This window comes from Triticum dicoccoides, chromosome 3B (assembly GCF_002162155.2).
Source record: "Triticum dicoccoides isolate Atlit2015 ecotype Zavitan chromosome 3B, WEW_v2.0, whole genome shotgun sequence".
Taxonomy (NCBI): Eukaryota; Viridiplantae; Streptophyta; class Magnoliopsida; order Poales; family Poaceae; genus Triticum; species Triticum dicoccoides.
Window position 1 is genome coordinate 787,109,198 of NC_041385.1, and position 24,762 is coordinate 787,133,959.

A 24,762-nucleotide genomic window follows, 5' to 3' on the forward strand; every position below is an offset into this window, starting at 1 on the left:
TGATGAGGGAGTCATCGACAAGCCGATCGATCGGATGGTCCAACACCGATTCTTCGGCGCCAACCACAAAAACACCTTGCACATTTGAGAGGCGCTCACGACTGTCAAGTGAACATCGCCGCAAGATCATGCTGACGCCCTAAAGACTTAGCAGCATATGCGAGCGTGCAAAGAAGTCACCGAGGTGGACTTCATTTTTGCAACTCGGGAGTACAAGATGAAACAATGGAACAATAGCTGAAACATGTGAACCCTCTGCACTAACACACCATGCAGTGGAGGAGGATCCTCTGTCCTTCGGCACCCTACCGTTCTTTCTCTGACATGTGGGTCCGTTGGGAACCTGGCCCACATGTCAGGTGTCTAATGGCACACAGGACACGGCAGAGGAGCTGCTTCCCCATGCGGTAATAGTTTTCCTACATGTTAATTGTCCCAACAACACACAAACAAGCTAACCGATATGTGGTTGGATGGTCAGAGGAACAGTGGTATCCCCAGCCTACCGGCCTGGTGCTAGGCGCTTACGATGACTTCGTAAAATCTCAAGGTCATATGTCGCCTCAGTCTCTCGAAGGTGCTCATAGGGGTAGGGTGTGCGCGTGTCCACTCATAATGTTGAGTGCATGCGCGTATGTATGAGCGTTTGCGTATGTGCTGTGTTAAAAAACAACAACACACAAACAAGTTCGACAAAATTAACCGTGACAAATGGACTTGCACGAAAAAGGGGATCTTGACAGGATAGAACCTCATGACAAATGTAGCATATATCCCGTAGTACTAGTTCAGCAGTAGAGAACTAGAGATACATATTTTATTGTATCAGTCACATAGAAGAGAAAGTCTAGCCGGTCCGGGTGAAGTTGAAGTGGCCACACCGCGTGAAGAACGGCAGCCTGAAGAACCCGAGCCGCTTCTTCTCCATGTCGAACTCCAGCAGGACGTTCTCCATCTGGAACCCTCCGATGATCACCGCCGGCGCGCTGCCGTCCCCGGCCTTCACCCCCTTCATCTCCGCGAACGCAAGGCACGCCGCGTCCCCCGGCACATTCACCATCGAGAGCAAGCCGTTCATCGAATAGTTCATCCCGCCCTCGAGCGCCAGACTGATGTCCGGCACCCAGTACCCGGTCCGCGTGTTGGCGAGCGACCGCGTGTCGTAGCACAGCTCGAACGGCGCCACGGGCTTCACCGCGCGCGCCACGGGGCCGCCCTGCTGCACCAGGGCCTTGGCGAACGCGTCCACGAACGGGCGGTACACGTCGCGTCGGAGCAAGGTGAAGTGCGCCTTTGTGCTGCTGAGTACCACGCCGCCGGTGGCGAGCGCGCGCGCAGGGACGGGCACGCGGGCGCCCTCCACGGCTATGGACTCCACCGAGACGTAGTGCGCGGGGTTGCCCTGCTTGGCGACCAGCGGCGTGTAGACCAGCTCCTGCGTGTAGTCCACACCCGGCTGCGCGGTGAGCTGGAGCGGGCCGCCGCCGAAGATGGCCACACCGTTACCTTCGCCGAGGCCGGGGAGGCAGAGGAGGAACTTATTGGTGACCTTCTGCGTGGACGCCACCTGAGCCGGAAGCGCCAGGCCGGAGCCCGCGAGCCCGGCCACGCCCGTGGAGCCCCGGGGAAGGGAGGCCAGCAGCGTCTCTGGCGCGCACGCCGCCACTGCCCTCACGTTCACCTGCCTCACCGGGTTACTCCCGTCGGTGGTGTTGGCCACGAACCTGGTACGGTCGAGGCTCCCGGAGGCGCACACGCCGGTGACCGGGTTGTACGTGTACGCCGTGCACGTGCCGTCCTTGCGCCTGTCCTGCTCGCAGCCTGGCTCGTGGCAGCCCGGGACGGGGTAGGCGTTGGCGAGGCGGCAGGTGGGGAACGTGCACGGGAACTTGGCCGGTAGGTGGCCGGGCTGGCACGTGGACCAGACGAGCGGGCCGGCGATGTCGACGACGAGGTTGGCGCCGTAGTTGAACGGGAGCGTGTAGAGGGAGGTGGCGGGGTCCTTGGTCACCGGAACAAGCACCGGCAGAGGCTGGCTCGACGCCGGCCACTAGTGCCATCTTTTTCTTGCGCCAACGGCAAGAGATTATTACGGTCGGCTGGGGCTGTGGATTGTGGTTTGTCAGTTTGGAACATGCTTATTTATATAGTGTCTTCCGGAGCATGTATGTGCGATCTCTGCACACCGGATTTAATGGCGATCTCCGCGGACTCGACGGTGACCAGTGTGCTGCTCATAGTTAAATACTTGTCCTATGTGGCGTACACAGGACAGGAAAATCAAGATGCATGCGCGCGAGTCATGTACACAGGACAGGAAGACCAAGTCGCAGTTGTAACTAATATCCCTCATGCCCCCTTCTTCATGCATTCACGAAAAAAAATCCAAAACAAACCTTAAACTTGTAAACAAAAACGAAAACAAAACATCCAATCTTCGAAATTATCACACCAAACTCTCCTGATCTATTTGGAACCTTGAAAGTGTTTTGCTTGTATTCCCTGACGTTGCAAGTTAAATAGTGGCAAGGAGGAGTTTTTCCTTTAGTCGGCCTTGCAAGCAACGACGATCACTGCATGTGATGCAACTACTTCAAGAATGCCGGTGAGCTTCTTAACGTGACCCTGGGCAATTCTTTCATTTCTAATGCATGCAGTCAAGAGATCCAAACAAATCTGGCCACCTTGTTGATTCTGAGATTGCCAAGAGTTTCTCAGTGCCTACCACTGTTGGTTCTCTTAGGTACTAAGAGCAACTCCAACGCGCCGACCTAAATGGACGACAATTTTTGTCCGCTTTTTTGTCCGTTTGGGTCGGCCGCCCGCTCGGCATCTGCCATGTTTAAGATTTAGGTCGGCAGTCCGCCCGACGCGCCGACCCATATTCGCCCGCGTGGCTGGCTTGCCGCCATGTTGAACTAATATACACAATTTTGCATAGTTTTCACATGCAAACAAAAATATCTTAGTTTCAGAGCCAAATAAATTTAGCATAGTTTACAAGCCAAATAAAAATTAAATTGTGTCAAATACATTTAAAGAAAAGATACATCTGTTGGTTGCCAAGATGAGCCTACATTTGCTCAACCAAATCATTTTGCAGCTGCATGTTAGTTTCTCAATCACGCATTTCATGTTGAAATTGGATGAATTGTGCAAACGTTGTCTCTCCTCCTCCATGCTCAAGCACAACATTCTCACCCTGAAATTGAAACCCTTGATCGTAGATACGTTCCGGATGCTCATCCTCTACGATCATACTCCCTCTGTTCCTTTATATAAAGTGCATTTGTTTTTTGATAAAATTCCAAAATATAAGGTGCATTTCTTCTAATTCCTGATAATTCCCTTATTAGCCCTCTTAAAAATAGAAAAGTATCTCTCTCCTGATTGTTAGTATCTCTCCTTGTAGCAAAAGAAAAAAAAAGTATATCTCTCTTGATTGCTTGCATTTCTTACTTTTTTGGACTAATTGATTTACTTTCACCTAACCTAAAGATTTATCAAGGGTAATTTTGTCCAAATTTCTCTATAATTATGTGCCTTGGTCATCGTGCCAAAAAATAATACGCCTTATATCAAGGAACGGAGGGAGTATTGTGCATGATTACACAAGCAGTCATCACCTCCCACAACCCTTGGTGCTCTAAGTTCTAGCAGGATACCGAGCGAGGCCCCATCAATATTGAAGAACACCAAAGGCACGCTCGACATATTTCCTAGCACTCTTGCTCTTGGGAAAATCTTTTCCTTTTCTCTCCGACAGGGTTGAGGATTGTCTTTACGATAGTGGTCCACTGAGGATAGATACCATCACCTAGGTAGTATCCTTTGTCGTAGTTGTGGCCATTGATATTAACATTCACCGGCGGGCTGTTGCCTTCTGCAAGCCTTGCAAACACCGGCGAGCGTTGACGCACGTTGATATCACTGTGCGATCCGGTCATGCCGAAGAAAGAGTGCCAGATCCAGAGATATTGTGAGCCAACGACCTCAAGTATGACAGTGCAAGCCCTGACATGGCCCTTATACTGCCCTTGCCAAGCAGAAGGAAAGTTCTTCCACTACCAGTGCATGCCCTCTATGCTGCCAAGCATCCCTGGGAAGCGCCTGCCGGCATTCATCGCCAACAAGCGGGTTGTATCTGCAGTAGTCGGCTCTCTCAAGTACTCGGCGCCAAACACAACAATCACAGTCCTGCAGAACCTGTACATGGACTCTAGGCACGTAGACTCACTCATACAAACGTACTCATCAATGAGATCACCGGGCACTCCGTATGCAAGCATCCGGATGGTGGGTGGTGGCGGCGAGGGAGGTGTGGAGGCACGGACTACTGGCAGAGACATGGAACTGGGCGGGCGGCGACGGCGACGGGGCAGGGCAAAGGATGGCCAATGTGCCACCGACTAACGGGCCAGGGGGAGTAGGCGCGCGTCGCGCGCATCCGCTCTGTGTCCGCACCGACGCAAATCAGGCCGGGAATGGGTCGGGAGGCGGACGAAAAGCGTACGCTTGTCCGTTTGGGTCAGCGTGTTGGGTCGACTTTTCTGTTTGCGGCGACCCAAACGAACACGTGCGGACGAAATGGATCGACGCGTTGGAGTTGCTCTAAGGTCCAAACACCTCAACCATGATAGCTGCAAACCTGACCATGACATCTCCGCTTATTTTCTCAGGCATCAGTAGGTACTCATCCCACGAATCAGCAGTTGTGCCATATGCAAGCATCCGGAGTGCGACCATGCACTTCTGGTAACCAGAGAAGCCAATCGACCCCACGGCGACCTTTTTAAGGATGAAGTAGTCATCATAGAACCGGGCGCCATGGTACAAACGATGGAAGATAGTCTTGCGCATCCGAAAACGCCGACAAAAATGGTCAGCGAAGAGTGCATCCAAGGCAAAGTAGTCGTCCATCGGTGTCAAATGACCGCGCGCCCTATCGCGGTTGAGCACTCGATGACCCTTGATTGAGCCCTTGAAATTGAGAACATGTATTCCTCCGCACGCTCTGCGTCTTCAAGGACCGCCTGCATCATCACCGTCTCATCGGAGTACTCCTGCTCATCCAACGAGCTCTCGGACGACTCAACATACTGCTCGTATATGTACTCCAAATCAGAATCTCTTTCTAGAAAGAAGGGCAAATTATTTTTAGCTCTGGCGATTCATCAAACAGTTGTCGGGCATGGTGAGTATAGCAGTAGCGGATGGTACCTGGTGGGGCGGCGGGAGGACAGGGGTTGAACGGCAATGGAAGGTAATCGGGGTGGAGCCCTGCGAGCACTGGAGGTGACGGAGATGTAGAGTTCCGGCAGGGGTGTGGCGTGGCGGTCGGGTGGTGGAGCGGCAGCAAAGACAAGAGAGAAAAAAGGAAGAAGAGAAAATCGAGAGGATGAAGGGTTAAAGGCGTGGGGTCCGGGGAAGGGTTTTGGGTGGGCCGGGGTGTCGGAGTCCTATGTGTCTTGTGTCCAGACTCTCGCAAACCACCCCATTTTTATCTCGGTTAGTAGGAGAAAACGCGTACGGACTGTCCCGCGGATCGCTACAGAACTGCGTTGGATGACTTCCGCAGTCTGAATAGAGCGATCTAAAAGGATGCGGATAGTTTGCGGGTCCACCTTAAAGGTGCCCTTCACTGGAAACGATAGAGAGCGAGGGAGCAAAAACAATCAGATTTGAGCAGATCGTACGGCTGTCCACTCGGCGGATAAAACCCACTACCGCCTAGCGTTTTACGAGTGAAGATCTTTGCTATCAGCCCCAGCTACAAAGCTTCAGTTTTGCCAACATGCATGTTTTTTAGTAAAACAATTTGAACTTGAAATAATAACTGAGATGGGTGAAGAAAATTGCACATCACTCAACCAACGTATAAAACATTAGAGAAAGGATTACCGTAAAGTGCCCACAAAGTCAAAGCTGTTTAGCAAGGTACTCATCTACGTCCTTTGAGATATTTGGAAACATAGCACTGGAATCATCTTATTTGTAAGCACACTACGTGCTTGATGTTGCTCATCTTATCTTATTTATTTTTGCGGGGCTTGATGTTGCTTATCTGATCAAGGAATCCAGAAACAAGAATAGAAGCTCCTCATCCCGCACCACAGCCATTTGGCATTCCTGGCCGTTGGATCTGGTTGCTTGATCGGATCTGGGCCGTCGGATCGACCCCTGTAACGACCTGGACCGTCGGATCGGGAGCTGGCACTGCTGGAATGAATAGTAATGGCAGCAAAATGTAAATATCATGCCCCTACCGGGGTATTTTGGTCATTTCACTTGCCAGGGTATAAAAAGGCCGGCTCCAGTGGAGGCAACCCTAGACAGCTCCCCTCCCCCTGCCGCGCGCCTCCTCCCCCCCTCTCTCTCGTTCCCCTCCCTCTCGCGTGCCTCCTCTCCTCCCGCCTCGCCGCCGCCTCCTCTCCCCTCCCGCGCCCACCTCCCTGCCCTGCCGCCAGCGCCGCCGCCGCCGCTTGCCCGGGCAGGCTCGTGGCTGGATGAGACGAGGGAGGGAGCCTATCTCTCGCGCAGCCGTCGCTCTTGCTCCTCTGGGCCTCTGCTCCGGCCCGAGCCGCCCCTGCTCCTCTGCGCCTCCCTGCTCCACGTGTGATCATACTGGCCCTCTCCTTGTGCTAGCCCCTTGCGGCCGTGAAGGGCGGCGGAGCCCTCAGGAGCGGCGGCGGCGGAGCCATCAGAAGTGTGGTGAGATACCCTCCCTCTCTTGCCATCCCCCGCCCCTTCTCCTCCCTCGACTCGCCGCTTTCCTTTCATTCCCTCTGTCCTAGGGATTCCAATCTGATTTGCTGTTATCGCGAGCGTGACGATGGTGAATTTTTATGGCTGTGCAGATCGAGCACCGGCCCCCGATGGCATGCTTGCCTGATACTTACGAGATTTTAGCCCTAAATAATGGGTGGATTGGTTACTTCCTGGATTGCCGCACACAGTACGGCAGCACGCCGCGCGTAGTCTCCTCGCCTTCTACTCCATCTGTTCACGGAGATTAGTGAGAAATCAGGCAGGTCCACGGCTTAGTATAATTGTGATTTTCGCTGTTGACTCTATTAATGGAAGAACGTAATGGGTTGTACAGATTCTCATCTACCTTCTCTGCAATGCAAATCCCATCTCTTTTTTACAATCTTTCCTGATCATTCATTTGATCGTGTAGGCAAGGTCTTGCGTGAAGGTCATCCTCCTACATCGCTCTGTCACACACTTTGATTTGAGTTAGAACAGAGGAACCCAGATTTCTTTGCGTCACCTGTAAGTAGCAACAAGACCTTGCAATTTCTAATTTTCTAGGCATTCACCATTTTTTTAATTTAATCAGCAGTATTCTTAATTTCTTCTATCATATGTTTGTAAGATAATTCCATGCCTTGTTCCAGTAATTGATGAGACTGCTCTTAATTTACCAATATGTCATCTAGAACGTATCCATCTGCTAATGACTTGACGGAGTAATAGAAATGAGCTATTGAATATTTTTTAGAACAGATACAACTGCTTGTAATTCTGAAGAATTAGTTTGAAACAACCTGTGAAAAATTTAGGATGATACTAATTTTAGTGGCCACGGAAGTGTATCGAATTTACCTAATATTGAAATATAAGTGTCGATGGACAAGAACGAACAACTTTTACCTTCAATATTTAAGATCTTGTTTTCTGATACTCTAGATCACAATGCAACATAGATTATAGTGTACTGTTTTTTTTAATAAATAGTAATATGTATACTTATTTGTTTATGTGGCGTTAGCGCCCCTCTGTGTTACCTTGCCCCAGGACCCTGAAATCTCAGGACCGGCCCTGTGAGCACGCCATGGATTTCTCTGATCCGCGATGGTCGCCGTCGGCAATGCTCACACCTGGTCTGCTCTTCTCTTGTGGATGTGCAGGAAGAAAAGGGCCATTGGATTGTACGGGAAGAACGGGATGTTGTTCTTTGCTGCTCGACCACATTGCCGCTGGTAAGCTCGTTGCTCTCCCTCCTACTACATTCATATGTGTCTGCTGCTAAAACAACAGTCTCCACCGATTAGCCTAGCGCATGCCACTGTTTTTGTAGTTAATTGCTGCACACAATTTTTGTACAGGGTTTCTTAATCCTGGTTCAGGTCAATTGATTGATCCAGGCAGATCATGGAGGCCGGTTCTCATATTTTTGTTTGGGGAATCCTTCAATTGTTAATTTTCTATGTGTGCTGGTTAGGTAATTGGTTCACACGTAGGCGTACCATACCTCATCTCTTCATGCAAATATAGTCCAAGAGATTGTCTATTTCTGTGTGTTCTCCATCAAGATGTTAACTGAACTTCAAAATAAATCGGTTGTTTATTTGTCTAAAGTTATTTCAACCTAAGAGAACTTGGGGTTGTTTAGAGTTAGATATTTTGTAGAAGGTTGCCGTGATGCTATACTACTGACAAGTCACAAATTGATAAAGATATTTAGATGGATCTGGTCGAGTTAACTGCTACAATGCTAACTCTAATTAGCATTACTAGCATATTTATGGTTTCCTTAACTGTTAATAACTTATGTAATGCTCTATCATCTACAAAATATCCGTGCAAACACCCATTGCTGCTCGCCATGGATACATGCTTTCTCAACCTCGTGTGATACGCCACCCTCCTCCATCAGCTGCGTACAGGTCTATATGTGTGGAGATTGATAACGCTAAGTAACTAATTTTTATTTTAGTATTATATGTATATAAATCTTCTCTACAGGCATGTTCCCCACAGCGAGCTTAGACATGTTTTTGCTTTCCTGATTTTTTGTGTGGTATATTATGTGTACATGTGCACGTTGCTTCTCCTTCGATGTTGCACTCACTTAGACTTCTGTTTTCAGAACCATTTCTCCTGCCAGTCCCTTCAATGTCCCTCAAAGTCTGCAGAATCTCACCATTTGTGTTTGCTTAGCCATCCTACGAAGGTGCTCTGTTCAACTTGGCCTCTGTGTGACGAACATCGAACCATGCATTTGTATCTCCTTTGGCTGGATACAGAGTTCCATATTCCGGGAAGAAGGGCTTAAATGATGCATGTGAATAATTGAAGGGCCGCATTAATAGGTAACCTGTAATTATTGTATTTTTAGGCAAGATAGGATATGTATTCTTAGTGCTCACGGATTGCTGGTACCACATGGATCATATTTGTTTCTAATACAATATTTTCTTGTGTAGGCCTTTTCTATTTGGTCATTTGATTGCACCAAAGATTTATTATTTTCCACTGCTTAAGGGCACAACCAATGAGGCAATTTCTGGAGGTAAAGAATTTCGTGTGTTTTTCATGTAGTGAGTGCTTTGCTCTATTTTCTTCCTTCACATTGGTTGAAACTTCTCTACTGCTGAGAAACTTATTGCTTAATGGCCGAAGGAAGAATCTGTATTATTATGTATACTAAAATAAACTCATGGGAATGTTAAGTAATGTCCATGCTATTTGACAATCACCTTTGAACTTAAATAATGCTCTACCATCTTTGGTATTTTGTTTCTCTGGTGTGTATGAATTTAGTGATTATGCAAGTTTCTCGTTGAGATTTTACTTTCAAGAAGGTTCCATTTGGATATATGAATTAACAATAGATTATGATTAGTGCAGACCAGTTGGTCAAAATATAGAACTTGAGCTCCTTTCAGTTTACTTAGTGACATATATTCTTGCCACATTCGTCCACTGTTGTCACAAATAAAGACAATGGCATATTCAAATAAGGTAAAAGTATTACTGATTTAGTTTCTAATTCCATATAGTAATTTAAAATGCTTAGAAATGTGCAGACTAACTGGCATTTTAGGAATTGGCCACTGGAAATAAACCGAGAGAGGCTCGGGTATTGGTTGTCGAACATTATTTTTGCATGACTTTTCAGCAAAACCATGGTATCATGAACCGTTACTCCACTAAACAGATAGGGCAGACACCTTTAGGACAGACTGGTTGCTTATTTAAGTGTGTCAACAAGTTAAAATTTCATATGTAGGAGTGGGTCAATTCAAGTCGGTAGCAAGCTGTCACATGTCCAATTAAAAAAAACATAATTATGTCTAACATAATCTATATTGATCAGCTATACTCAATCCACCAGTCCAGTCTATGGTATTGTTAATTAGATGATCAATATTGGATAGGAAAAGAGTTTGTATGAGCAAAAATAGAAAGAAGTCTGCAGTGCAAAATGTGTTTGCTCAACTAATTTAAGCTCAGAGTCCTGTTTTACTATGTATCCGATGACTTCTTATCATTGGCATAATCTTGGAGATTCAGTTGAGCTACAAAGCATCATGACATATGAGATTTTCCAACTTACCTTTGGAATAGAAATGATATCTCACATATGTTTACTTTGATCCTGTAGTTTGCTTCAGTCATGTTTTACGCATATTTCCTTTCACACCCCTACATGGGTTCTCACACATGTTCACTTTGATCTTGCCATTTGCTTCAGCCAACAACGACCTAGCTGGACACCGGGCTCTCTCAGAGTTTAGCGACTGGTGGCCGTCAGATCGTTTTGCTTGATGCGATCTGGGCCGTCGGATCATGCCACCGGATGACCTCGACCGTCGGATCTGGGAGCGACACTGTAGGAATGAATAGATACTCTTCCCCCGCGATCTGGCTCACTCCGTGATTTTGGCTGTGCCTCGTTGGCGTGTGGGGTCTCTCGCTGGCGGGCCCCACATGTCATTTGCTATGGCTGGGGCAGGCCCCGTGCGGCCGGTCGGCGCTCTCCAGAGGCAAAAGATATCATGCCACCGCTGAAATTCTTGTCCCCTGCCGAGGGCATTTTCGGTTTTTCCTGTCGCCGGCACCAAATGCCTTGCCCCGATTTGTGGCCTCTTCCCCAATCGGGTGACAAAGCTAGGGTTCAGTCTTCTCCTCTCACCTCCGTCTTCTCGTGCGCAGTCATCCTTGCTCCTCTTCTCTCCGGCCCGAGCGGCCGCCTCCGGCGGCCACTAGCTCGTTGCCCCGGTCATATCCGCGACTAGAGTTTCTCTTAGCTGGCGAGGGGCTATGATGATCGGTTTTTGCTGATATAAGCATGCTCTCGAGCAATCGAGGCACTTGTGGGTATTAAGTTGGACCCCCTCTTTTCTTTGTGCCGTTTTGATCATGTGCTTATTTTAGTGGCTCTGTCCTTGGATGGTCATTTCTGATGAGTGATAACCAAGGCAGTTCCACCCTTGTAAGAACAGATTGATCTGGTGATGGAGACATTAGGGGAAGGGTCATGATCGAGCAAAGCCGAATCTGAGCCCAGTCGAATGCAGTTCTGGTCTCAAGCACAGTGTGCTATGTTGTTGCCATTCTGTAATTGTATTTAGCGCCTCTTTGGTTTGCAGGAATTTAAGAACACACTGAAGGAAAAAAAATGAATGATTGCATTGTTAGGGCGTCTCCATCGGTGACCCCGAAAGTTCTATCCGCAAATATCCGCATACATGTGCTGATATGTCCACGGACAGCCGGCCTGTCGGAGGTCATTCTTGCTAGGGCGATGATGATTAACCGTGGCTGAAATAAGTGTGCCTTTGAGCAATCGATGCACCTGTGGGTATCAAGTTGGATCCTCGCTCTTGTCTCTAGAATCCTTTTTGATCTGTGATATTTATTGTTCTGTTCTTCGATGGTCATTCTTGTCGAGTGATAACCAGGGCAGCTCCACGATATAAACAGATTGATCTGGTGATAAGAGACGACGGGGGTAGGTTATATGATCGAGGAAAGGCGAATCTGAGCCCACTATGCAATGAACCCCGAACCCTTTTTATTTGTATTTATAGGTGTTGCTCTCCAGTGTTTATAGCCGTCTTATGTAGAGATTTCTTCTCTCTCATACCTTTATTGCATATAAGTTGTTCTTGCTCTTTTATTGTTTGTTGTTGATCCTTGATTTAATCTGGTTAAAAGTAAGTTGCACTTTGTTATACTAGAAAGACTCGCTCCCAACAAGTTATCGGTTGAACGGCTTGTTTTAATTCGTTGTGATACTATTACATATTTTTCCGCAAGTTACCAGTTGCAGCTATTTGTTCTTACATGCTACAAATAATAATGCTACAGGATTTGTTTTAGAGTTTTTATTGGGAGATAATGCTGGGTTGTTCATGTAAAGAGTGACCAAGGTAGCATGTCCCATGTTGCTGTTTGTATCCATAAACAATTTTTCGGCTGCTGTGATTAAGTTGCTGGGTTAATCCGAGCCATTGAGCGGACATTTCCTTCGTTTTCTTTAGTTTGTTCTGAATCTTTCCCCAATTCTGTCTGTCACCACTGCATTATTTGGATCATGCACCAGACTAAATGTAGGTTTTGTTCGCTTTGTAACTTATTACCTTGCTAAGTCAGCGTTTCAGGTTATTTTGTTTTGTTGCTACCTTCTGGACGACGGATTGGCGGCGCGGCGGCGACGAGGATGCTGGCCACGCTGTCACACGGGATTCGGCAGGAGGAGGAGGAGCGAGGCCGAAAGACGGCGGCCAGTCCGACCATGTCCTCACTTCACCCCCTTATCCCTTTTCGATTTTGGATTTGATCTGACTACCGCCGTCGCCGTGGTTGCCTTGCCGTCGTGGCTCAGCTGCCCTTCCCTTTGCTCTCTGTCATTCCCTTGGTATTGTTAATTTTTCTCCATGTCTCCAAAGAGGTTCATTTTCCTTTTATATCGGCTACACGTTTGTCTGTACATTTGCACTTCCATTGACAAGCTACAAGTTGGTTTTATACATTTTCTTAGTGTACAACTTGGTGATCAGGCTTGTGTAACTGAGAAACTAAGATTTGGTAGATCAAAAATAGTTTGAGGTTACATCATGATTTTTTTTAAATGTTTGCACCTTGTAGCAGATGCATGGTTACTGTTTTCTGCATGTTGAGGAAATATATTGTTTTGGTTCCTATGCATTTAATAATAGTTCCCTGACTAGATAATTGCATCAACTGTTCCAGTAATATAGAAAATTACTTCCTTTGTTCCTTGAATATAGAAAATTGCATCGTCTTCCCTGGATATAAGCAATTAGTAGTTCCATAGCAGGAGTTAAATGTTGTGTTTACCTTTCCTTTCTCTTCTCCGAATATTATAGCCAATTGCATCATCTGTTGGCTGGCGCGGCGGGTGCCCTGCTCGTGGTCGCCGCTCACTGATTACCATGCCAGGATCTCTTGGCTGGTATGAGCTTTTTTGTTGTATTTTGTAAAGCTCATGTATTTACTCATCTATGCTAACTAGCATTGCTACAACATTTGTATACTCTAATAACTAGAAGAACGCCCATGCGTTGCAACGGGGCCACATTAACTTTAAGAGTTCAATATTACGACATTGGCGATTTTTTTACCATCAAATCCTCACACGCACACAGACACACACTCTCCCTCCCTCTTCCTCACTCTCTATCCCCCTCTCCCTCTCTCTCTAACACACACACATATCCAACTTATTGGGTACGGGACCATAATCCATCTATTTCACACATACACGCTAGTGCATAACAATATGGATTATGTGTATTATATTTGCCACTAGAACTGAGGGAATTAATTTCATGTAAATCGACCAACCACAGCTCCAAGAATACGCGGACGAGGTGGCTCGGGTCGGCGTCGGCACCGTCCAGCGCGGGCCACGGGCCCGCTTCCAAGTGCACGTGCAATGCACGTCTTCACAAATATTATAACCAGATGTGAGAAATCACATGCATAGAAAAGACATTCTGATAGCAATCCAAATACCTTACTCAATTGAATACCTAACCTGGACAATACTCTTATTTCTATGCGCCGGAAAAAATGGAATAGCAAAGCTAAGTATGCCTATATACGCTCAGATTATATATAAGAATCTTGGGTGAACAATTGCAACAAAGCACTAAGCAGCGATAAATTTAAATAAAAAATCCATTAACTATGCAGGCAGCAGGCTTGTTACAACATAGAGAGATAGAAAAATGCCACCTCCAGTAATGTAGCGCAAAGGAGTGGAACGAAGCATGAATGAGCGGTTGTCTGTTCTTCTCCATGTACATGGATCAGCAGTAGAGGCCAAGTATATAAGTACTTGACTGAACTCCACTCTTCGTGTACGGAGAGCCATGTCACCTTCTCGCCGCTGCAGCATGGGAGGACGGCTGGTTCACGTGACCCTCCAGCTGGGGGATCCATGGTGGCTGACCGTCGAGCTCGAGGCAGAGAAGTTGAGGGCAGCAGTGGCGAGATCCATGCCGACCAACCGGGCAAAGAGGAGGTCGTTGGGGAGGGACACATCGGCAAGATCCGGTCACCACGCGACCTGAAGAGCAACAGTGATCTCCACAAGCTGTAGGCCGACGGCGTGCTCCATCCCCTGCGATGGGGTGACCATGGCGGTGGCCACAGCTCCTCATGCTCGCCTCGATCTCGGCGACACACACTGAGTGTAGGAGGCAGCAATGACCTCAACGAAATCATGGCCTCCATCCCGGAACGCATGAAGGACCTCGGCCCCGTCGCTACTCCTCCCGCCGTAGCTGCACGCGGCAACGGGCCGTGGGTAGGAGGGCAGGCGGCGTCGCCTCGGCTGACGACAGGGAGCAGCGTTGATTTCGGGTAGGTGGCCTCGCGAGGACGGCCGCGGCCGCGGGGAAGCACCCCGATCATGCTGCCAGGCCAATCCTTCTCCCCTGGTCCCCTATCCCCGAAGATTGCGCCGCCGCCCCGGTCGTGTTGTTTCCATATATTATGCCATTTTTTCCTGTACCTAAACAAACGCGGGCGAGCGGATGGCAGAGTTTTGGTCCGCCCTCTAAAATTGCTAAACGCACTTTTGGTGAGGATTATTATTAATAAATGAATTCAATCATGTCGCTCTAAATAAATGGATTCAATCATGTGACTCTAATTACTTCGGATTGTTATGTGCACACTAAGCGGGGTGCAGTTAGGAAAGAAAATGTTTTCTAATTAAAGTAATTGAGTGATTTAAGGTAAGGTTAATTAATTTAGATTTGATTTTTAGTGATTGTTAGTAAAGTATGATGCGTCTTTAAAATCTTTTATTTGTTTCCTTAAAATCTATTATTTGTTTCCTAAAGAAATTTGTAATAATGGAAGATATCGGTTGATTTGGATAAGTTAGTAAATTTAGATCCGTGATTGCGTGCATGTTTGGAAAGTGCTGATTTGCAAGGAAAGAGCTGAGGGGTAAATAAACCGATGAATAAGAAACCAGCATCGAAAAAAATCTACGATGGTTAACCTACGAAAAAAACCGGACGAAAGTGGTGGGACGAAAAAAAACCTGGAAGCGAGACTACCAACTGCAGTTAGGAAAGAATTTCTAATTAAAGTGATTGAGTGATTTAAGGTAAGGTTGATTAATTTAGATTTGATTTTTAGTGATTGTTAGTAAAGTATGATGCGTCTTTAAAATCTTTTATTTGTTTCCTTAAAATCTATTATTTGTTTCTAAAGAAATTTGCAATAATGGAAGGTATCGGTTGATTTGGATAAGTTAGTAAATTTAGATCCGTGATTGTGTGCACGTTTGGAAAGTGCTGATTTGCAAGGAAAGAGCTGAGGGGTAAATAAACCGGTGAATAAGAAACCAGCATCGGAAAAAATCTACGACGGTTAACCTACGAAAAAAACCGGACGAAAGTGGTGGGACGAAAAAAAAACCTGAAAGCGAGCTGGTACCTCTTATCAATGTTGAAGCTACATATATTAGAGGCACTTATTATATTGCCTTGGATGCAAGCTGTTGTTCTGCTAGCTGGTACCTCTTATGAAATACCAAGTGTTTGATTAGCACCTGAGGCATGTAGCTGGCGTGCTTTTTTTTTTTTTATTAGTTTGAATTGCTTACAACATATGTCATGTGGTAGCCAAGGTGTGCTTCCTATCACAATTTGAATGTTTCTTCTTCGCTTTATTGTTATCCTGTATGAATGCATATGCTATACCTGAATTCCTATTAACTTAGCGTTATCTCTTTGACCAAAACGTTGTGAGCGGCATCCTCGCGCCAGGGCGCGATCTCGATCTAGTATTGACTAGACGAGGTTGGCCACGACGGCTACCATGTACTCCATTCATTTCATAATATAGGACATTTTTTGACAGTAATATTTTTATTAGCCCAATTTGCCTCGTAATTATTCTGTAATGAACACTATTCTTTTTTCACTATCTCATAAAATCGGCAGAGTGCCTGCCTTGCATCAAAAAAGAAAAGAATTTATGTTATTGTCGCTCAAACAGGTGTATTTAATATTAAAATACGTCTCGATACATTCATTTGAGCGACATGTAATTTAAGTCAGAGTTAGTAGAAAAAAACATAGATAAAGTGATGAACAAAAATTTACATTATCTCTTGGAGTTGTAGATTTTTTGGTGATATAAATTTTAAATCATCTGTTGGAGTTAGAGATTTAAAAACTCATTTGTTGGTGATGTAAATTTTATTCGAAGCATAATATATTTTACATCATACATTGGTGATGCTCTAAACCGTGAATAATACACCGTAGAGAAAGTGATGAATAGAATTATAGTACTATTATTACACGCTTGCAGCAAATTAAAGGGCGGTCTAGGCGCTCCTAGTGAAATTGAATTGGCCGCAGGGCGCGTAGAACGGCAGCCTGAAGAACCCGAGCTGCTTCTTCTCCATATCGAACTCCAGCAGGAAGTTCTCCATCTGGAACCCTCCGATGAGCACCGCCGGCGCCCTGCCGTCTCCGGCCTTCACTCCCTTCATCTCCACGAACGCAAGGCACGCTGTCCCCGGCTCCACGTTCAGCATCGAGCCACCCCCGAACATCGTCCAGTTCTTCCCGCCGTCCAGCGTCAACGTGACGCCCGGCACGAAATAGCCGCCCCGCCCGCTGACCAGCGTCCCCGAATCGTAGCACAGCTCGAACGGAGCCACGGGCTTCACCGCTCGCGCCACGGGCCAGCCATGCCGGCTCTGCGCCACTACAGCCTTGGCGAACGCGTCCACGAACGGGCGGTACACGTCGCGCCGTAGCGTGGTGTAGGGCACCATCGTGCTGAGCACCACGCCGCCGGTGGCGAGCGCGCTGTCCGGGACTGACACACGCGTGTTGTCCATGGCGATGGACTTGACCAAGACGCTGTACGCCGGATTTTCATTCTTTTGGACCAGCGGCGTGTACTCCAGCGACTGCGTCCAGTCGATCTCTGACTGCCCGTGGATGTGGAGCGGGCCGCCGCCGAAGATGGCCACGCCATTGCCGTAGTCGCCTCGGGGGAGGCAGAGGAGGAACTTATTGGCGACCTTCTGCGTGGACGCCACCTGCGCCGGCAGCGCCAGGCCGGAGCCCGCGAGCCCGGCCACGCCTGTGGAGCCCCGGGGCAGGGACGCCAGCAGCGTCTCCGGCGCGCACGCCGCCACTGCCCTCACGTTCACCTGGCTCACCGGGTTACTCCCGTCGGTGGTGTTGGCCACGAACCGGGTATGGTCGAGACTCCCGGAGGCGCACACGCCGGTGACGCCTATCCTGCTCACAGCCTGGCTCGTGGCAGCCAGGGACGGGGTAGGCGTTGGCGAGGCGGCAGGTGGGGAACGTGCACGGGAACTTGGCCGGCAGGTGGTCGGGCTGGCACGTGGACCAGACGAGCGGGCCGGCGATGTCGACGACGAGGTTGGCGCCGTAGTGGAACGGGAGCGTGTAGAGGGAGGTGGCGGGGTCCTTGGTCACCGGAACAAGAACCGGCAGACTCTGGCTCGACGCCGGCCAGGCAAGCGAGACTGCCAGGACGAGGAGGGCTACTAGTGCCATCTTCCTTGCACAAACGGTCGATCAGGTGGGGCTGTGGATTGGTTTCTAAGTGTGGATCGACGTATGTTTCTTTCTCTTTAAATAGTGGGTTCCGGAGCATGTACTCCCTCCATTCCAAAATATAGTGCGCCCACGCTTCCCGAGGTCCAATTTTGACCATAAATTTAACCAACGAGACCAACTGCGGCGGGAGAAAAAAATATATAATTGAAAACTTCTTTTGAATACGAATTCACTGATATAATTTTTGCTCCCGCCGCAATCGGTCCTGGTAGTTAAATTTGCGGTCAAAGTTGAAGCACGAGGATAGAGGAAGCACTACATTATGGAATGGAGGGAGTATGTGCGATCTCTGCACACCGGATTTAATGGCGATCTCCGCGGACTCGACGGTGACCTGTTTGCTGCTCATAGTTAAATTCTTGTCCTATGTGGCGGACACAGGACAGGAAGATGAAGATGCATGCGCGCGAGTCATGTACAGTGTGCCTGGAAAAACTGTTTAAGACCAAGTCGCAGTTGGAGGTTGGCGACTACAGGCCGATTAGCTTGCCCCATAGCTTTGCGAAGCTTTTTGCCAAGCTGCTTGCGAACAGAGCGAGGCCTCGCATGTCTGAGATCGTGCCCATGAATCAATCAGCTTTCATTAAGGGGAGAAACATCCATGACAACTACCTCCTCATAAGGCAGCTTGCTCGGAAGCTTTATGCTAGAAAAGAGAAGGGGCTGTTTCTCAAGCTGGATATTTCCAAAGCCTTCGATTCTTTGTCGTGGCCATTCTTATTGGAGAACCTTAGAGCAAAGGGCTTCGGCCAGAGGTGGATTTCCTAGATTTCGATCCTGCTCCGCTCGGCAAACACCAGAGTGCTAGTCAATGGAGTCCCAGCTCGGCGTTTTCGACATGCTAAAGGGCTTAGGCAAGGTGATCCGGTCTCACCGCTGCTGTTCGTGATTGCCATGGACTCCCTCACTTCCATCCTCAAAAAAGCAACTGAGCAAGGAGTTCTTAACTCTTTCAGAGGCGTCTCTGCTACTCAGCGTCTATCTCTTTATGCCGATGATCTGGCACTTTTCCTGAGGCCGACCACACAAGACCTGACGTTCGTCAAGGATACCTTCGACATATTTGGCAACGCTTCTGGTCTCAAAATCAACTACGGCAAATCCAACGCGATTCTAATCAGACACAACGAGATTGATCAGCAGAGAGTGGAGGAGATACTGCATTGCAAACTGGGAAACTTCCCATGTCGTTACCTTGGTCTCCAACTTGCTATCAACCAGCTAACTAGAGCGGACTGGCAGCCGCTTCTTGATCAAGTGAGGAAGTTCATTCCGGCATGGCAAAGAGGATTCATTCAGAGGCCGGGGCGATTGATCCTTGTCAAAACCGTGATTGCCGCACGGCCCGTGCACCAACTCCTAGTGCCCCCCCCCCCCCGCGTGGGTTCTTGAGGAGACTAATAAGTGGATGCGTTCCTTCTTCTGGGCTGGAAAAGAGAAAAGCCACGGCGGCCAATGTCTTGTCGCGTGGGACACGGTGTGCAAGCCAACAACCTTTGGAGGTTTGGGTGTGAAGAATCTGGAGCTGCAAGCGTTGGCACTTCGTGTGCGTTGGGAATGGCTGAGAAGAACGGATCCGACTAGGCCATGGCAAGGGCTGCACTTGATTGTTGACGACCAAGCACGAGAGCTCTTCAATAGCTTCGTAAGAATCAAGGTGGGGGAGGGATCTAGTGTCCTCTTCTGGAAGGACCGCTGGATTCATGGAGTGGCAATCGTTGACATCGCCCCTCTACTTCACGAGATGGTTAGCACGAGGAACAAGAACAGAAGAACTGTGAAGGACGCTCTCACTAACAATGCATGGACTCAAGATGTGCAAGGAGAGCTGTCTTTCTTGGGACACATGCAAGTTTACTCTCTTTGCCAAGCCATCAACTCCGTGGAGAGGAACGTGGCGGAGCCCGACCAATTCATTTGGCCTTGCCACGAGTCTGGAAGATACAATGCAAGCGCCACATACAAGTGGCTTCACATGGGGCAGGTTAAAACTCCCACCGCTGAGAGCATTTGGAGAAGCTGGGCGCCGTTAAAATGCAAAATTTTCATGTGGCTCGCCTGCCAATACCGCCTTTGGACCTCTGATCATCGGGCTCGACACGGTCTGCAGGACACACCGTCGGCATGCTACACGTGTCTTCAAGATGAGGATAACCCCGATCACATTCTCGCTCAATGTGGTTACGCGCGGGAGGTTTGGTTCACTTGTTTCAATGAGTGGAGGCTCAACACTCAAATCCCCGGCCCAGATGACACGTTCTTGCATTGGTGGCTTGAACAGAGGAAGCAGTTCAAAGGCAAGTTGAGACGAGGATTCGACTCCATCATAATCTTAATTGCCTGGGCACTATGGAAACAACGCAACGCACGAGTTTTTAACAATGTTCCTAAGCAAAGATCGGTGGATCAACTTAAAGAAGAAATCCTTGATGAGATCGAGGATTGGAGGAAGGCCGAGCTTGGCGGAGTTGGTCCTTTAGACCCTTTCGCGAGAGATTAGTCTTAGTAGCTAGGGCGTAGGTGTTGAGTGGGTTCGCCCTACGACTTGTTCGCATCTCGTATGGGTTCTTATACATATTTCGCTGCCTTCTATAAAAAGACGGTATGCCTTTGGCATACTCTCGAAAAAAAGGACCAAGTCGCAGTTGTAACCAATATCCCTCATGCTCCCTTCTTCGTGCGTTCACGGAAAAAGTCCAAAACAAACCTTAAACTTGTAGACGAAAATTAAACTTCCCATCCTTAAAATCAGCACACCAAACTCTAATTCTTGACTATTTTGACCCTTGAGGGTGTTTGCTCGTATTCCTTTTTTTTTCTTGAGGTGAGTTAGGGTTTTATTGAAATCAAATAGTCTCCAGAATACAAATGATATCTGGATGGAACCCTAGCCACACGTGGCGACCCACTCATAAAGAAACAGCGGCCATAGAGCATCTCTAGCAGACCCCGTATAAGTGATCAAGCCCTTATAATTTTTGCGTTTTACAGTTTTGGTCAAAAAAAGTGTCCAGAACAGAAATGTAAAAATGGTTCAACCAGCAAAATTTTTAAGGGCCAGCAAAAATGCACACACGAAACCCATATATTTGGAGGTTGGAATGCCGAACCTAGGGGGGCGTATACCGGTCAAACATCATCGAAACAAACACGTCGCCGCGGAGTTTGCCGGAATCTGCCGTAAACTCGCCGGAATTCATCACCGAACACCGGAAAAGGCCGCTAGACGGTGCAATCGATCACCGCCGGTTCGAATTGGAGGAGCTCGACGTCACCGTGCCCTCCCATGACCTCAGCCTGACCGCCAGAATCCTCCCGACGCGACAGGCAAATGGGCACGTCTCGGCCGGCGCGGCTGGCAATAGGGCAAGGCACGGACGGCGGAGGCGACGGGGCGTGCCCCCCATGGTGATGGGGCGCTGCCAGCAGGGACGGGACGCGACCGACGGGCGACGACGCACGGCCAGCGTGGCTGGGCACGGCCGGCTGGGGGAAGGGGCGGCAGCGGCCGGACCGGAGGAAGAAGCTCTTTATCCCAGTTTTATAGTTTGTTTTACAGTATCTGTTCAGCCGTAGCTAAAATGAACCCTTAAAATGCATTTTTCTCGACCCGTATCCCAATTTTACAGTTTGCGATTTTAAGGAGCATGCTAGAGATGCAAAGTTAATTAAATGATACATTTAATGATATCAAATTTATATTGTGAATATCCATATTTTTTCCTCTAATCTTGGTCAAACTTTACAATGTTTGACTTTAGACACAACTTATATGTGAACTAAAAAGAAATGGAGAGATTATTTGATTGTAGCTGGGGTTATTTTCCCCGATTGTTATTTGAAGCAAACCAAGTTCATGTGGGGAGTGCCAGGCAAACAACACGACCTGAGTGCCTGCGTCTCACCCCCATGCTAAAAAAAGGTAGTGATGCTTCGCCTAGAAAAATATAGCGACTAACTTCGATAAGAAAAATAAGGAAGGCTACCAACATGCACGAACAAGTGCTCATTTTTTCTCTTTTTTGCACTTTCTTTTTTTCCTTTACATTTTCTCTATTCCCTAGTGTAAAACACACAAGGTTTAAATAATGTTCATGAAATGTAAAATTAGTTCGATAATTTATACAAAAATGTTCATACAATTGAAAACAATGATGGCATTTATAAAATTGTTCACATGCTTGTCACCAACATATTTTCAAATGTTCATGCACTGTAAAAATTTATTTGTGTAGTTTTAAAAACTAAGTGTCATACCATTCAAAAATATATTGGTGACATTTGAAAATATATTTGAAATGCTTAATTATTTTTCCCATATTAAAACATGATCATGGATTTTTCAAAAAATATTCAACACGTGTTTAAAAAATATTCACAACATATTTAAAAAGATTCAATCTGCACTTTGTTAAATATTCGACATGTATTCCTATAGATGTTAAACATGTTTTCAGAAAATGTTCAATGTGTACTAAAAAAGTAAAAAATGAAAAGAAGGAGAAGAAAAAATAATAATAAATTCAATATGAAAATATAAAGAAAATAGTAATCTGCAAAGAAAACCCATAAAAGAAGGGGGGAATCCAGACTGTATCCTTCCTAAAACAGTATGGGAGGTTTCCCAAACCGCTGGTTATAGCACCGGTAGAAACGCTTTGTTGGACCGATCGGGTAGGACGTGGTAGCGAGAAACTCTTGAGGCGATGAGGTGCTCTATCTTGCAGTAAACGAGATATAAAATGGGTCTGTCTAGGATACATTTAGATGTAACATAATTATGTCACATCTAAGCTGATTTCCACACGGTTTATGATCATTTTTTTTGTTTTAGTTTTTTTTTCTTGTTGCTGCATTATATATTTGTTCGAGCTTAGATGTGACATTCTTAAAAAACATCTAGATGTGAATTAGATAAATTGATATAAAATTTGAGGTTCCTGTGGTGTATATAAGTTTTACTTTATGTTGAGGTATATATATTAGGCCAAAATCTTAGAGCGATACCCATCCACCCTTTACACCTGGTTGATTTTGCCTCTTTATTAATAGTATAGAACGTCTCATAATGGCACTTCCCTACTTGCGGCTAGCACCAGTAAAGTGTCAACGTGTTGCACATAGCCGACCGGATCTATGACTGGGCGATCCCTACATTGTACTCCCTCCGTTCCTAAATATAAATTTTTGGAGAAATTTTATTATGAACCACGTACGGAGCAAAATGAGTGAATCTATACTCTAAAATGCATCTACATACATCCGCATGTGGTTCATAGTAAAATCTCTATAAAGACTTATATTTAGGAACGGAGGCAGTAGAAGGTCTTTACCTTTTTTTCAATTTTAATGTCTAAAATGTTTAGGAATTAAGAAAACTGTGTGGAATTCAGGCTGCTCCTCCCTCCTCCCCTCGCCCGTGCCGCCCCTCGTGGGTGGCTCGGAGGCGACCTTCTTCCCGCCAGTGCAGTCCCCTCCCCTCCCTCCTTCCCCCTCGCCGCCGCACGAGGCTCACGCCGGACAAGGCCCGGGGCGCAACCACGGACTGCGGCGGCGGGGCCTATGCTGCTCCGGTCGCGCTAGAGGGCTTTAGATCTGGGATGGCGGTCCCCGACGAGGCCCCTCTGCTCATGCGGCGTGCAGCGGGGGTTGGCGTGGTGTCGGGGCTCTGGTTGGGTGGCCAACGGTGCTCCGGTGGACGGGGACCTCCTGTGGTCGCCCTGGCGGCTGACGGCGCCAGATCCGGTCGTGGCTGCCCTGGCGGTTGGTGGCAGCAGATCCGCTGCGGCCCTTCGCCCCCTGCGCGGTGTGCTTCGGCCTCGCCAGATCCTGGCTGTGCCGGCTTGGCTGGCTAGGCCTCGGGCTGCGGGCAAATCTGGTGGTTGGGATCCAGATTGGGGGAAACTCCTGATCGGCTACTGTAATGAGCCGTATGTTATTATTATTTGCCTCTGGATTTTTTGGCTTTTACGATCCTCAAATCCTCAAATCCATGGATCCGGAGCCGGACGGGCTTCGCTTTAGATTAGACTTCAGGTGCATGTAATTGTATGGATTTAAGGATCGTAATTGTGGTATCCATTTGTGGAAATAATTTTAGTGTGTTGTCCGGTCACTATCCATTGGGGACTAGAATTTGCAAGTTGTGGTTGTAGTTGCTCAGATCAAACGTTTGGAAAATATTAATCATCTATTTAAAAAAATGTTAATCATGTACTAAAAAATGTTGCTAATGTATACCGAAAATATTGAACATGTATTATAAAGTTTGAACATAAAAACATAAATTTTGGAAAAATGTTGATCATGTATTAATATAATGTTATTTATATTTTTTACCATGTATAAAAAATGTCCCTGATATATACTTTTTCGAGTTGAAAGTTCCTTATATGTACTGCAAGTGTACAATGTGTGTGTGTGTGTGTGTGTGTGTGTGTAAAAAGTACTCATCAAAATATTTTAAGAAATATTACATCTATTTTTTCCAAAAATGCTAAACATGTACAAAAAATGTTCCCAATGTATATGAAAAATGTAAAATGTGAACTAAAAAATTGAACATAAAACATAAATCTTAAAAATGTTGGTCGTCTATACCAAAATGTTAATCATATATTTCGAAAATGCGAAACATGTATTAAAAAATATTCTTGATATATAATGAAAAAATTATAATGTGTATGGAATAAGTAGTCGTCCAACATTTTTTAAATGTTAATCATGTATTTGAAAATGCTAAACATGGAATGAAAAAATGTTCTTGGTGTATATGTAAAATGTACAAATGTGTATAAAAAATATGCACATGTGTTGAAGAAAAAAACATGGAAAGGCGGTGAAACCGAAGAAACAAAAGGAGCACCTCACAAAT

General features: G+C 46.9%; 1 protein-coding gene, 1 long non-coding RNA gene and 1 pseudogene across 4 annotated transcripts; 1 reads left to right on the plus strand and 2 right to left on the minus strand.

The window, feature by feature from the left end:
• Positions 1-847: 847 nt before the first annotated feature.
• LOC119278479 (chitinase CLP-like) lies at positions 848-8,859 on the minus strand. The gene is made up of 2 exons (XM_037559830.1): positions 8,491-8,859; positions 848-2,050 (listed from the first exon to the last, which is right to left on the minus strand). The coding sequence occupies exons 1-2, from the start codon at positions 8,611-8,613 to the stop codon at positions 848-850; spliced, it is 1,326 nt and encodes a 441-aa protein (XP_037415727.1). The 5' UTR covers positions 8,614-8,859.
• LOC119278481 lies at positions 6,392-12,847 on the plus strand. Of its 3 annotated transcripts, none has more exons than XR_005137812.1 (6): positions 6,392-6,711; positions 7,181-7,275; positions 7,775-7,985; positions 8,876-9,098; positions 9,213-9,298; positions 10,484-12,847. It is a non-coding gene; the product is annotated as an uncharacterized LOC119278481 (long non-coding RNA). The 3 variants fall into 3 exon arrangements; XR_005137814.1 differs by having other exon boundaries at positions 12,388-12,847; XR_005137813.1 differs by having other exon boundaries at positions 7,914-7,985.
• A 3,765-nt stretch (positions 12,848-16,612) lies between these two features.
• On the minus strand, positions 16,613-17,825 carry LOC119282257 (annotated as a pseudogene).
• Positions 17,826-24,762: the final 6,937 nt, after the last annotated feature.